At 34.5% G+C, this 15511-nt stretch overlaps 2 protein-coding genes across 2 annotated transcripts; one reads left to right on the top strand and one right to left on the bottom strand.

The window, feature by feature from the left end:
* On the bottom strand, positions 139 to 2929 carry LOC18612055 (F-box protein MAX2). The gene has a single exon (XM_007048634.2). It carries the CDS (start codon positions 2417 to 2419, stop codon positions 284 to 286), a length of 2136 nt encoding a protein of 711 aa, XP_007048696.2. The 5' UTR covers positions 2420 to 2929; the 3' UTR covers positions 139 to 283.
* Positions 6921 to 12682, top strand: LOC18612054 (dihydroorotase, mitochondrial). Its single transcript, XM_007048633.2, has 7 exons — positions 6921 to 7441; positions 9611 to 9792; positions 10051 to 10187; positions 10619 to 10784; positions 10923 to 11039; positions 11297 to 11457; positions 12285 to 12682. The coding sequence occupies exons 1-7, from the start codon at positions 7359 to 7361 to the stop codon at positions 12477 to 12479; spliced, it is 1041 nt and encodes a 346-aa protein (XP_007048695.1). The 5' UTR covers positions 6921 to 7358; the 3' UTR covers positions 12480 to 12682.

Here is a 15511-nt window from a genome sequence, read left to right as displayed (position 1 = left end):
CCTTTTTATCTTTTTGTGCAATCACATCAGGGTTCGTTTCCGGTCCATGACTCGCAATCACATGAAAAATTTTCTCCAGCAATATTAAGTTTGGCAGAAGCCAAAGGGAAGGGGAGGGCTGGGCTGGGCAGGAGTACAGAATGAAATAATGGAGTACGGGTGCACCTTTGCAATTTTATTCTTTTGAAGAAAACCTCAAACATGCGCCAGATGGTGCAAAACAAGAAAAAGAAAAACAGAAAAACCACGGTGTTCTCAGTTCTCACCCATCATTGAGGTTATCTCAATCGAGGATGTGCCGACTATTCAGAGCAGCTTCAAAGCGACTACATGAGTCAGCTCTCATTTCCGTGCTCATATCACTCTCTGGTGCCGGATAGTAGTCTTCTCGCAGCTGTACATCTCTGAGGTTAGGAATATTAGGAAGGAACATCATGAAGTGTTCATGAGCCGTCCCATGGATAAATAGCTTCCTAAGCTCACGACATTCTGCTAGCAACCCCGCTGAAGGCAGCGATAGACTCCTCTGGTTCACGTCCCTGTCTTGTGGAGGCCAATAATCTAGTTCATTTAGCCTCAAATTCCCAATGCCGTTGAGGTAAAACCTTTCCCACAAGCTTAAATCCATTTCGCCTGACGGTGCTGTGAGTGCATAACCTATGGTTTCACCACAATCTAATCGCATCTTTGACAGCCTAGGGTAGCGTGCAAGGTAGCTCAATCCAAAGGCACGTTCGCGTGGTTTGGGGCGCCCCCTGCAATCTCCTTCTACCTTTATTCGAATCTCCTCCAACTCAGGGCAGTTCTCAAGTCCTGCCATTGGCAATGGACTGAGAAGCTCAGCCACAGCAATCCAAAGAGAAAGGTAGCGCAACTTATCCCATTTCTTGCACCAAAATCCATTGACGGCATTTGTTTCCATGATGTAAGAATCACTACTCAATTCAAAGTCATCAGAGTATTTGCATTTCTTCCTGCTCATGTCTTGATCATCCTCATTTTCAGTTTCAGAGAAGCTAAATAAATTAGATGATTCCCCCACTTGATTGCGCCCAAAGCTATGACCAACCTGCTCTGAATCTGAATTCCCAGTCTCCCCCAAACCATGCCAGACACAATCAATATGCAACCATTGAATCCGGTCACAGATGGGCTCCACGGCTCTCAATGACGCTGCAGCATCAAGATTCTTACAACAAGAAATCTTGACTTGAACCAAAGTATTTCTTAGCAAGCAAGCCATAGTCCTTAGTCCCTTCTCCGTAATCCTTTTACACCCTTGAACCTCAAATCTGGACAGCTTACAACAACCTCTCCCAATAGCAATCAATCCCATATCCGTCAAATCCCCAGAATTCTTAATAGACAACTCTCGCAGCCCCGAACACAAGGCAATCCCATCAAGCTGAGACTCTATCGCCAGACAAACCCCGTGAAACTGCCCCAACTTGAGCACCCTCAAATCCTTGCATTTAGAATTCAACATCTCCAAAGCCAACCCAACGTCCCTGACATTCCTACAGACATCGAGCACCAACTCCTGAAGCAACGGAAGCCGACTGAAAAACTCCACCAGTGTTCCCCTGGTAATCATAGCATCTTCAGAAGTAAATCCTTCATTGTCCGGATCACCTCTCACGTCAGCCAACGACGACGTTTCGGCCAAATGTAAAAGCGTTAGTTTAGGACAATTATTGGCAACAGCTAACAAAGTCTCATCTCCCACGAACCCAATGTACCTAGGATCAAAATTACAAGCCACCAAGAAGCTCTTCAAATTAGGACAAGCCGTGGTGATGTCCTTTATGTCCTGAGACTTAAACCCTTCAGTAAACGACGTCGTTAGCAAATTTAAGTGAACTAACGAGGCTGATACCTTTGGGCAAGCTTGAAGAACCGGGGGGAGATCTTCAGTCCAGTAATAAAAACTGGACAAATCAAGCCAACACAGATTCTCGCATTGCTCCAACAACCAAACAAAATCGGCTCCGATTGGCCACTGGGTGAGCCGGCGGTGCCACCTCACCAGCTTCACACGCTTCAACCCAGGCCATTGGTGAACCAACATCTGAATCGTGGACGGCGATCGAGCGTATACCGTCAAGGACCTCACAGCGGGGAAAGCAACGCGGAGGCGGTGGGCCAAAAGCTGAGGATCGGGGAGATGAGAAGACGAGAGGAGGGAGTGGCCCCAGGGGGACAGCAAGGAGAGGTCCAAGCGAGTGACGGATCTGAAACAGGTTGGGATCATGAACAGGTCCTTGGCGTTACCCCGGAGCGTGAGGGAGAAGCGCGTAGCCCTTTCTAAGAGCATAAACTTGCGGGAAACGAGCGACAGGGAGTTCCGGGAGCGGGTGTCGGAAATGGAAGCAAAGATATTGGATAAAATAACGTCGGGGATATCGTGAATGGCGGCCATTCGGCGTAGGCCAAAAGAGGAGAGTGTGTTTTGTTTCCTTTTTCTGGTGTTGGATTTTTGCGGGGGATGTGTGTGTTAGCGTGGATTTTATTGAGAGGGTTAAGGCTAACGATTGGTGGGATAATTATAGAGAGATTTTTTAGAAGCGAATTGATTTGAGGAGGTTTCTGGTTAAAAGGATAACGCGATTGGTATTGGGACGGGACGGGGATGGCCGATCACAGTAAACAAACGGGGAGAAGATAGATAGAGAACTTGATTGCAAATGGTTTTGTCGCGTGTTTTGACCATCTTATCTCGTTTTCGTGTGCCTGGCGGGACCCGCATCCCAACCAAAACCCCCACACCGCATCTGCTAACCACGTGCGTGTGGATCCCACTACAAAAGATTTACCCACCCCTCTTCCCTTCTCCTCCATTCATTTCCCCTTTTCTTTTTCTTTGTCTTGAAAGATTACGCGGCCTTTAATACAGTACGAATTCCGGGGAGGCATGCAACATTTTAGTCTAGTGTGAATGATAAAATCATATTACATTATTTGGTTCATGTCATGTCATGTTCACATCACAATTTTATTATCGCACTCCTTTTAAAAAATCATCCAAATGTTACTTTCTCACTGCCGGAGTAAGTAGTTTCTTTTTATTAAAATGCTCAACATCTTCTTTTTATTAGTGACGTGACACGAATATAACGGATAACAATTTATTTATGATAAATGATATTTTAATTAATAATAATTTATTAAAATTAATAATAAAATTTTATTTAATTTAAAATAAAAATATAAAAATTTAATTAAATGTAATACAAATTAAAATTTTATTTAGATTTTTTTAAATAATTCAAAAGATTTTTTAAATATTATGTCATGTTTTAAATATGTGAAAACTAAAAACACAAAGTTGAATGTGAGATAAAAAAAAAAAGATAAAGTACTCTCACTTGTTAAGTTTTGATTTATATTATATTAAAATTTATTAATTTTTAAAATAAACATACCACTCTAAATATCTAAACGGTGTTAATGTTAAATATAAAATAATTAAAATATTTTTTTTTTGGCCTTTTTGACATTGTTTTCTTTCTCTTAGGCTAGCAGACTGCATCCCTGCACTGGTCAACCACCCATTTCCATCCTATGCTCCCTTGGAGGGTACCAGACTTTGTGCTCCCTTAGGAGCCCAATTGCTCTGATCGGGTTCTTTTTTTAAAATTAATAAAAAAATTAATAAAATTATATAATCATAATTTTTAAAATTAATAGAGTAAAATTATTTTTTTAATATTATAACGTTATCAAATTAATAGAAATATTAGCTATTGATTAATTGTTAGATTTATGTGTTCAGTGAAAAATATTTTTTAAAAATAAAATATTTATTTTAAAAATTAATAAATCTATTTAAAATTTTAATTAAAACTTAAAAAATAAAATATTTTACCCTAAAAAGGAATATAATTTAAAATGTCCTCTCATGATAGCGATGCACGTACGTTACGTCAATGAACGTAGAAAAATGAAGAACCCAAATGTAAGAATGATTGAAATTGAATAATAAAGACATGTCATAAATTTATAAATTTTGGAATTTGTAGTGTAGAAATATAGAATGGGGCAGTTTCCCTGTGGGATGATGCATTGGAGAGGGTTTTCTTTGCTTTGTTTCCTGTGAAGTAATATGTATCCAGTCGTGTGAAGTGTTTCTACCTTTGCATGCCTACCATCACATTCACGTGAAGGATAAGGATTCCTTGGAAGATGAAATCTTCCCAATGAACCAAAATTTTGTTTCAACGTGTCACCAAACAGAGAGGAAATACTGAGTGGGTAATGTAACCCATCAACTAGGAAAATTGTACAGTACATGGCCTTTAGACAGGCTGTGGTTAAATTTGGTCCAAGTATTCAAAGTGAGTGTGTGGGCAACATAACTCACCAACCATACAAATTTGATTGAAAACCAAGTTCAACCCTCACGCTTTACTATATATTACAAGCTACCACTAGAAGCAAAGTAAGTTACATAAAAGACAAATGGATTTGGTTTATTTCCAACATTGCCTCCCTTAAACCACGTCTTGAAGCTTCACCATGCCGATCAATGACGTGCAACGTACCCCGCGACGAGCAAAATTACGCAACCATTATCTCATTGTCCTTGACCAGGTGTTGAATGTAGTGATTTTGATATGTTTGATATCAAATATGTTTGCTGCAACCATAAAACACTTGACTCTTCATCAATGTAATTGCCGATTTACTGTAACAAATAACCCTTTCACCCTTTCTAGCTATAGTTGAATATTTGGATAATATATAATAGTGTGACACGATTCTACATTGGAAAAAAAAAAATGAAGTGAATAAAATTCTTTAAATCGATATATTTGTTTGAACATTTATATCTATTCAATTCATTATATTTGATCAAATAATTATATTTGTACAAACATACATATCTTCTTTTGAAAATCTACATAAATAATTTTTTGCAATCAATCTTCTTATCTTTTTTAAAATACTTCTTAGATTGTTTCTATATTATTTTGATGGACCGCTAGACATGGGCGAAAATAAAATAACTAGAAATCGTCACCAATCTTTTTTATCTAGGTGCGATTGGTCACCTATCAATTCAATTCTAATCGATGAAGTCTTAAATTAATTTTAAATCCGTCGAAAGAACGACAACTGGTCTACGATTTTCAAAGATAAGTTCAGGAGTGCGGTTACGCACGACGAAGGGTTAGTACCTTCGTGGCACTTGTTCCACGAACGGTACCATTTAATCTTAAGTTATCCTATTGTAGCCTACCATTGATTTTATTCCTATATTTTCTTAATCCTTGCTTATTAATTAATTTTTTTATTAAATTAGTTGATTGAGTCTTTTTTTTTGTTTAACAGATGTATATGATGCAGTTGTAAAATGATATTATGATTTGTTCAATTTTAAATGATGAGGTCGATAATTTTTATTGAAAATCGTTCGTAGACCATCTTAATGTTTTAGTGAAGTTTTGAAGTTTTCTTCACCTAGAGATATCCCCGAAAGAACTCATCTCTACAAACTCTTCAAAAAAATTTCATCATCAAAACCCCCGTCCCAATAACAAGATGAACGTGACATGCTATGATAAGATAAAATGATGATACCTATATGAACGCATTTATTAATTTAGCTGGTTCATTATTCATGCAATAATATGCTTAATAATTTAGAGTGATTTATTACCTTGTTCATATATTTGTTATTATTCATTATTATTTTTTAATTATCTTATTGGAGCTTTCTATTTAAATCTATATTCCTTAATTAACATTATGGATTAATATTTTGTTTTATTTTGCTATATATTTTATCAAATAAACAATTATTTAATTTTTAATGGTTGAATTAACTTTATTTAATGATGTTTGTTTAAGCTAATTAACTAACTACATTTATTTAGATTTAAGTGCAACATTATGTAAATTTATTTTTTAAAAAATATATTATTTTTAACAATAATTATTTGAGGTAATGAGTATTGGAGTATAGAATTCGGATTTATCCTGACACTTCAGTAAAAATCTGTCTCAAACTCCGCACCTAAGAAATCCATTCGAAAGAGATAACTCTTTACTCGTTTTAGGTGGAATTCTATCATCGAATTATTCAAAATAATCATTTCATTTTTATAATTTTTATATTTGTATCATGTTTTTTTTATTATATTTATTATACTTACAAGTGTCTAGATATATTTATGCTATAAATATTTCCTTTTACCATATCCTTGATCTAACCATATATTCCCTTATGTATATATTATCCGTCTAAGCAAGCCTATTCCTATTACCTAATACTTATTATTGTATAGATTTATATATTCAACATTTACCTAAATATACTTATTATCTTTAGTTGTTTAATGTCCATGTACTTCCCTACGTGTATATTTTCATTCTTGTCCTTTTCCATAACTAAACGATAAATAAATTTTAAATTTTGATCTAACTTTATAATAATTTCTATATTTTCTATATTTCCTTTCCATTCCCATCTCTTTTCCATTTCTAAACATTTTTGTTTATTGTAATTATTTACTCCTCCTTTTTTGTTATATATTTCCTACTTTTTCACACATTTTATTCTCATCCACATCTATTCTCATATCTTCCAAGCTGTATGATTTTGGCATCTCTATACTCCCAAGATTCTTACTTTAGCATTAACATATTTTTTTTCTACTATTTTGCTATTCTTAACATACTCTATATTAACAAAAATTCCTAAAATAAAACCATCTCATACACATGCCCGATAGATTAAAAGTTTAGAGTAAACTTACCCTGAAGCTCAAAACCAGACAAGTCCAGGACTGATCGGACCAGCAAAAGCCCACTGATTTGCTTCAAAAAAAACCAGCTTCCACTTCCTTAAACGGTGTCGTTTAGAGGCCCTCCCAAGCTGACGTTTCACTTTTTTTTTTTTCTTTTCTTCTGCCTCTTTCTTTTTCTCTCTTCCGCCGCCAATTCTACCACCTCTTTAAAAAACTCCATTTTTCTGCCCTCACCAGCTCACCGGTCTCTCTTTTATCTCCCTTCGCCGTCCTCTCTCCCTTAGTCGGCCTCTCTCTCCCCTCCCTTCGGCGGCCCTCTCTTTTCTCTCTTACTCCGGCAGCAGCGAAACCTCTCTTTCTCCTCTAAACCAGCAGCAACTTGCTCCCTAAACCACTACCTTCTAAACTTCAACCAAAGCCAAAAAATAAAGATCTACCCCTAGAAACCCAAACCAAAAAATCCCAAAATTACTCTCTTTCTCTCATTCTCATTCTATTTCAAGGTTTTGCTTTGCCTTCATACTTGTACTGTTTCTTTTGTTGTAGGCATTGAAGTTCTCCTCTACAAAATTGGAGGGGTCAACGAAATCAAAGTACAGGGGACCAAAGATGGAGCTAACCCTAACTCGGCCCGATGATTGGCATCTTCACCTCCGTGATGGTGACCTTCTTCAAGCTGTTGCCCCTCACAGGTTGTTTTACTTTAACAGCAACATTCTTTCATAGTTGACTTTGATGATGTGCAACTTTTGGTCATAACTGAATTGAGTAAAATCACTTTCACAATTTGGCTTAAACGGGTTGTTTAAGCCAGTATTTCAGATAATGTCTTAAATAAGCAAAGTTTTATTGCGTTTTCCAGTTAGTTAGTGTTTCGAAAATTTTCTACCTGAACCAAACGAGTAATCGATTCAAAATTCAATATTATTATTTGAAATATACTATTTATTGAATGCCAATTGAAACTATCGGTATTTACATTGTCCCATATCCCCAGGTCCTAACTTCATGGTTTTGTTCCTCTCTCAACTCTTTCCACTCCCCATCCTTTAGCCCTTCCATATACTCACATCTACTGCTTTCCTGAAATCAGTGACAGCTTGTAGGCATGTTTGTACTTAGTTTCAGTTCTTCCTTTCTTATTGAATTCAGAGTCTCTCATTATCTTAAGATTGATAGTTAAATCTTTTTCTTTTTTTTTTTCATTTTTGTTCTTCTGTTTTCTTATTTCAGTCCATCATCATAGATGCTTTTGGTTTGGTTGGATTTGCCACTTTCTTGTAAGGCTTCATTATAAATTCCTTCTGCAATTAGAACAGAAAAAGAAAGAGCAGACTTTTTTTTTCCCCTTTAAACAGTACTACCTTCTAGCCAAAAAAAAGTACTCCCTTTTTTTTTGTGGTTTCATATTGTATTAATTCTTATCTAAATTTGATTACAGTATTTATTATAAAAATTTGATAGATTTTTTAGCATCTAGTTATCTATTCCATTACAATAACCATTATTTTCTCCAATTTTTTCTATTTTTGCAGATTCATAATGTCATATTTTAGATTTTTGCTTCTTTTTGTTTGTGCAAAATCTTCAATTCCACTTTTTGCAATGAAAATCTTCAATCTCCTTGCTGCCTTGTAGCTTTTTCTGCTTCATGAATCTTTATTAAGCATCAAAATTACTGGCCATTTTTTTTTAAAAGGTAAGTTACTGGCCATTTTAAATGTTACCTTATCCTTATAGTTAAAGCAGAAAGGCTTAAATGGTAAAAACGCCCCCGAATTATGGCCATTTCATCAACTAAACCCCTCATCTTTTATTATATCCAAATGTGCCCTTAAACTTTGATTTGTACCCAAATATGTTTTTAACCTAACGAAAAATTAACCATCATGAGATCCAATGCCAACTGATATTTATACCCACTTGGCATATGACATGTGTAGCTGATGTGGCCACATGGCAGAACCTAGAACCCAGAATCTGACAAACTACAACCATCAATTGTCGATTGTCAATCACCAACTGTTGGCAATAGGCAGTGGCGATGGTCAGATTCTAGGTAGATCTTAGAGAGAGAGAGAGAGAGAGAGAGGAGGAGGAGGANATAGTAGAGAGAGAGAGAGAGAGAGAGAGGGAGAGGGAAGGTGAGGATAGTGAGCGGAAGAGGAAGAAGAAAATGGGAAGGCTTGTATAGCCTCCTCCAAACTACATCATTTTGAGGAGGGGTGAGAGAAAAAAAGAGGAAAATAGGAAGGACAAAAGGCCACATAAGTTGCCATGTGGATAGAAGTTGCCAACTGGCATTGGGTCTAATGGCTGTTTTTTCTCTTTTAGGGTTAAGGGCTTATTTGAGGTACAATTAAAGGCTTGTTTGGGTATAAATGAAAGTTTAAGGGCTTGTTTGGGTATAATGAAAGGTAATGTGCTTAATTGAAGAAATGGCCATAATTTAGGGACTTTTTTATTATTTAAGCCAAAAGAGAAAAGAGAAAAGATTAATAATGTCTTGCTTTGATCTAAGGTCAGTCTAAAGAAACTCTTATGGGTTTTTTATATCAGGTTTAGGCTTAAGAGAGTCTACTAATTAATATTTCAGTATTTGAACTTACCAACTGAATTGAATGACATATTTCACTCTCTCAATTAAGCTAATATGCTTATCAGTTGGTTGGTTTCAGTTCCAAAAAATTTCATGTTCAATTAATTTGGTTTTAACTAATCTTCAACCGCATTAACCAAAGCAACCATTTGCTCACCCTTAGAAAGTTTAATTACATCTTCAATTTATGGGGAAGTTATTTGTTAATCGCATTCTCAATGATTGATTTTCATTTTTCATGTAATTACTATTATACTTGCAGTGCAAGCCACTTTGGAAGGGCAATAGTGATGCCAAATTTGAAGCCCCCAATTACCACCACTACTGCCGCTATTACTTATCGAGAATCCATCTTGAAAGCAGTGCCTGCTGATAGCAACTTTACTCCACTAATGACACTGTATTTAACAGATACAACCAGTCCTGATGAGATCAAGCGTGCTAGTAAGTCTAGCTTATATTTAATATGGTATCGAGGAATCCTTTTATTTGTTTTAACATGTGGAAAAGCACTCTCTCGCTCTCTCATTGTTGTTTTGCAGTTGGAGGCTTTTGCAGTTATAGTCTGTTTTGATTTAGTCATTCATTTAGAATGATGGAGAAATTATAATAAACAACTGACTTCTTATTTGTTATTTGGTTCCTTGCTTCTAACTTGAATCTTACATTTTCAATGTCACTATGGACATAATGTGTTAACAGGAAGAAGTGGGGTTGTTTTTGCTGTTAAGTTATACCCTGCTGGTGCAACGACAAACTCTCAAGATGGTGTTACAGATCTTTTTGGCAAATGTCTACCAGTTCTTGAAGAGATGGTCGAGCAAAACATGCCTTTACTGGTAATTGCAACTATATTAAGAGAACTGTTAACTGTTAGTTGTCGACAAGACTCTTGTACGTGGGAAAGATCGTGAGTTGGCACTAGCATGTGGTAGGAGCTAGAATGCTTGAACAAGCAACACTATCCTTAATGCTTACAAAGTAAGAAAGAACTCGTGAATATAGTACCTTAACATTTTATACAAGAGTGTTCCTGTATCTATAAAATGTTAACAGGTTTTTATTAATGGGCAGCTTCCTTCTCTCTCTTTTATTTAAATGTTTTAAAGGTTGCTTTTCCAAATATGTGATGTCTGAGTTAATATTAGAAAGCCAAGTACAGCCTAAAGTACCTTGTCAACCCATCAAAACATTCTGTTTTACTTTACTTCTGTTGCTTACAGCTATGATAAATTCATTTTATAATTTAATGTGTAATTTTTATATATAGGTTCATGGAGAGGTCACAGATCATAATGTCGATGTGTTTGATCGTGAGAAAGTGTTCGTTGACACTGTTTTGCAACCTTTAATTCAAAGGCTTCCAAGATTAAAGGTTGTGATGGAGCACATTACCACTGTGGATGCTGTTAGATTTGTGGAGTCTGGTGAAGAAGGTACACTTAAACGCTTTTGGGGAAGAATTTTACTATTTACTTTTCATCTGCTTGTTTTAGTCATGAAATCATCCCTGTCATTTTATTTCTTTCTTGTTTTCTCATGTAGCTCACAAGATTTTTGTTTTCGCCTTTTAGGATTTTTGGCTGCAACTGTTACACCACAACATCTTCTTCTCAATAGAAATGCTCTCTTCCAAGGAGGATTACAACCACATAATTACTGCCTTCCAGTACTCAAAAGAGAAACCCACAGTATGTTCCATTCAACATTTTCCACAGCACTTCAATAATGCACTGCTTTTTGTGAACAGATTGTTGAACTTCCTTCTTTTATGCATTAGACTTCATTTTACTAATTCTTAGTTTTGTGCATAACATGATGTAATTATTATATGGGAGTATATTTTTGTTGCTTATAGTTTTTGAAATTGGTTATGTGATTAATTCATCCTAATTTCTTTCAATATTTGTGTCTTTAACAGTTGTTTATGTGTTCTTCTCTTACCTAGGACAGGCTATTGTTTCAGCTGTGACTAGTGGCAGCAAAAGATTTTTCCTTGGAACTGATAGTGCTCCCCATGAGAGACGAAGAAAAGAATGTCCTTGTGGTTGTGCTGGCATTTACAATGCCCCTGTTGCGCTATCACTATATGCCAAGGTCTTTGAAGAGGTACTTTTATTCGTTATTATATTATACGTTTCTTCTTACCATTTTCATGAATGTTGCAAAGGATATTGAAACAGAGACAAGCCAATTACTAATGGGATTAAGGGGAGTTAGGTTAAGCATTCTGAATATTGATATTTACTGCTCCAAATAGGAAGATATACATTTGTTGCTAGTTGTTAACTTATGCAAGTGACCATTTGTCTCTTGTGAGATTATGAAAACAATTCAGCATAGGTGGCAGAAAGTTCTGTGCTTAAAACTTGTGAGGGATATATTATGCTTCTCATTGAAGTCGTAAATGATTATTTTACAGATAGTTCTATGGGTGCTTAGATTAAACTTCAAAACAATTGACTTGATGGGGACTGTAGGAAATAATGCTTGCTGAGCATGTAGTTTGTAGTTTGTAGTTTGTACCTATTTGTACAGCTCCTTCTGATCCAATTCATCTGGCCAGAAGGGATCAAGTTTTGAGGATAGCGTTTGATAAAAAACAAACACTATAAAATATATGATAAATATTGTAAATATACATGTAGAGAACCTCTTTTTTTTCTTGGTAGGGCACTATAATATATTGTTGCTTTTATTTTTAAAAAGAGTAAGTTGAAATAGCTCCTAGATCCCCATTGATATAGCCTTTTCCTTATCTCTAAATTGTATTTTATACTCAGTTAGACAGGTGGATAATGTGGTTGTTTTCAGTTCAATTATTACTTCTTGGTGTTAGTCTATACAAGACGTTCTTCTGGATGATTGAATACTCAGATAGCTGAACATTGCCATTTCAATATTATCTACCTTAAGTCACTTCTTGTTTATTGTAGGCGGGTGCACTTGATAAATTAGAAGCATTTACAAGCTTCAATGGACCGGACTTTTACGGTCTACCAAGGAATGCCTCGAAGATTAAATTGATAAAGACTTCATGGAAGGTTCCAGAGTCCTTCTTGTTTTCGTTTGGTGATATCATCCCTATGTCTGCAGGTGAAACGCTTGAATGGCAATCATGCTTCTCTTGATTTTATTTTTATCCTTTTTTTCTTTTATTTCTATGTATAAAATAGTAGATTATTCTTGTGAAATTTGATTTATGAAGCCCAGGTAGTGGGAAAAGACTTATTTTTTGTTGTTGAATAAAGGAGTGGAGCACCAAAGCTTGGACTAAGAATCTGTACTCATATAATCTCATCCCACCAGAGGTGATTTAATCTTTTTAAGAGAATTTTTTTGGTGGTAATTTTTTCCTTGGCTTTTAGAGGACCTTAACAACTTGCTTGGTTGGGGACCTCAGTAATGGCTATTTCAAGGGTGGAAAATAAGTCAAAAATTTTTGTTGAACAAAATTATCTTTAAATAAATTATCATCATAACATAGGTTTTCTGTAATTTTCACATTTTCTTTCCCTCTTTGTCCATCTTTTACCTCTTTCCTTCCCTCACCATATCCAGTCGCTGGCAGTGTTGATCTAGTTCTCTTTGGCTAAATCCAATTGCGAGAAGCACCAATCTAATGCTTTAGCGGTCAGATCCGGCCATAAGGAGCACCAAATCAACGCTCAATTATGTCAATCACATCTTTAGTGGTCGGTTGGTGAAAAAAAGGAAAAAAATTGAAAATACTAAAATAAAAAAATTAAAAAAATTAAAAATTAGTACTTTATTTGTTAGAATTAAAATGAAATTTTAATTATAAAAATAATATTGAAAATTTTAATTATAAATTATTAATATTTTTAAAATAAAAATAAAGACTAAAAATAACATAATTATATATTATAATAAAAAGTATTTTTATTTGCTTATTTTTAAAATTATTTTATTAAAATAATAACAATTCATATCTTATTTTATTTTTATAAACTGAATTATTTTTATTTTATTCTATTTTTACGAAATAATTATTTCATTCTTACCGTATTTTATTTTGCAAATCAAACATACTTTAAGTTTTATATGTTGAGAGCTGCATTCTTTTATGTATGAGTTACTTTTAGAGATCAGGTGGTGGATTCTTGGACTATAATTTTGACGTTGCATATTGAATTTGCCAAATCCAAAGTCTTCTCAAGCCCATAAAGGGTTGACGAGGAAGCAACTCAAAAAGCAGTAGCATTTTTTTTTTCCATTTTTGGTACATCCGGACAAGTAGCAATTCTAAAATTACATTAATTCGGTTTTAAAGTTTTCAAAATTAAATTAATTGAAATTGATCAAATTATAATATAAAAAAATTAAACTTATTTATCTTGATTGATTCCAGTATATTATAAAAATATTAATAATATTTATATAAAAAATATATTATTAATAATCAATTTTTATCAATTTAATTATAAATTTTGAATATAAAAAACTAATCAAAATAATTGAATACATTGTTCCTCTTCATAAAAGCATGTGCTTTTTTTTTGTCTTTTTGAATTTCGACCCATTAACAATTTATTTGAACTTCTTTTCGGTATATGTAATGGTCATATCCTCCTCAATAGGCACTTTAATAATTTCACCAGAATCAAAATTCTATCATTGTTTGCTATAATTCTCTTCAGTTCAAAGATGATCACTCAAACTCTCAAGAGTTATTTCCTCTTTCTTGTACTTCAAATTTCTTTTAAAAATTTTATTAAAATAATAATAATTCATATCTTATTTTACTTTTATAAATTGAACTATTCTTCATTTATTCCATTCTTGCGAAATAGTTATTCCATTCTTATCATATTCTATTTTTCAAATCAAACATACCTTAAGCTTGAACTACGGCTACGGCTAATATTTTTCCCTTTCCTTTGCCATTCCACTTAAGATTAAGCACCTGCTCTCGTTTAAAAAGCCATGTCATACCTTCCTTCAAATGCAACTGCGACATGTCCGTTTAACATAGCGTGGATTTCAAATCCTTCTTAAAAGTGAAGAATCCATATTCTTAAAATACCACTAGAAATATTCTCTTAAAAAGATTGAATCACCTCTGGTGGGAGGAGGTTATATGAGTGGAGATTCTTAGTCCAAGCTTTAGTGCTCTACTCTTTTATTCAACAACAACAACAACAAATAAGTCTTTTCCCATTGCTTGGGATTGACTTCATAAATCAAATTTCTCAAGAATACTCTACTATTTTATCCAAAGAAATAAAAGGAAAAAAGGGTAAAGATAGAATCAAGAGAAGCATGATTGCCATTCAAGTGTTTCACCTACAGACATAGGGATGATATCACCAAACAAAACTGAGAATGACTCCGAAACCTTCCATGAAGTCTTTATCAATTTAATCTTTGAGCCATTCCTTGGTAGACCGTAAAAGTTTAGTCCATTGAAGCTTGTAAATGCTTCTAATTTATCAAGTGCACCTGCCTACAATAAACAAGAAATGACTTGAGGTAGATAAAATTGAAATGGATGTTCAGCTATCTGAGTATTCAATCACCCAGAAAAAAGTCTTGTATAGATTAACACCAAGAAGTAATAATTGTACTGAAAACAACTGTATTATCCACCTGTCTAACTGATTATAAAATACAATTTACCTGTCTAACTAGGCACGTTACGATAGATGGCGACTCCACTGGGGAGTAAAGAGAGTCAAGCCATAACTAATCATAAGTTATCCTAGGTCTTAAATAATTTAGTGTTTTCCTTAATCTCAAGCATTTACTTTTACTATTATTTGTTGTATTTATTGTTTTGATTATTGTTATTGCCATTTAATAATTATGGGGAATTTAGGATAGAGGGATGTGAGATTATTGGTCCAAAGTCAATATATTCCTTCACACACACAACACATCTTGCATTCATGCATAAGCCTTCTACCCGGGTTTTGTCCTTAATTAGGAGAGGGTTAAGTAGCTACGCTCTCGTGAGATAGAAAAATGAAGAACCCAAATGTAGGAATGATTCAATATTTTTGACTAGATGATTTATGGCATTTAGCTTTGGAATGAATTAAGTCTGGAAACAATATGATAGTCAACAAAGTGACATAGTAATAATGTTCTGTCATCCTGTCACTTATTGCTTATTATTTGATAAGCTTGTATAAATACATTC

This window comes from Theobroma cacao, chromosome 1 (genome assembly GCF_000208745.1).
Source record: "Theobroma cacao cultivar B97-61/B2 chromosome 1, Criollo_cocoa_genome_V2, whole genome shotgun sequence".
Taxonomy (NCBI): Eukaryota; Viridiplantae; Streptophyta; class Magnoliopsida; order Malvales; family Malvaceae; genus Theobroma; species Theobroma cacao.
This window is presented reverse-complemented; position numbering and strand designations above follow the sequence as displayed.

What these genes read in the sequence shown, in the direction of transcription:
- LOC18612055 (XM_007048634.2), bottom strand. Translation starts at nt 2,419, where the DNA reads ATGGCCGCCATTCACGATATCCCCGACGTTATTTTATCCAATATCTTT.
- LOC18612054 (XM_007048633.2), top strand. Translation starts at nt 7,359, where the DNA reads ATGGAGCTAACCCTAACTCGGCCCGATGATTGGCATCTTCACCTCCGT. An exon ending in TGTGGAGTCTGGTGAAGAAG is followed by an intron (nt 10,785 to 10,922) that starts GTACACTTAAAC and finishes TTCGCCTTTTAG; the next exon opens with GATTTTTGGCTGCAACTGTT. An exon ending in ATGCCAAGGTCTTTGAAGAG is followed by an intron (nt 11,458 to 12,284) that starts GTACTTTTATTC and finishes TGTTTATTGTAG; the next exon opens with GCGGGTGCACTTGATAAATT.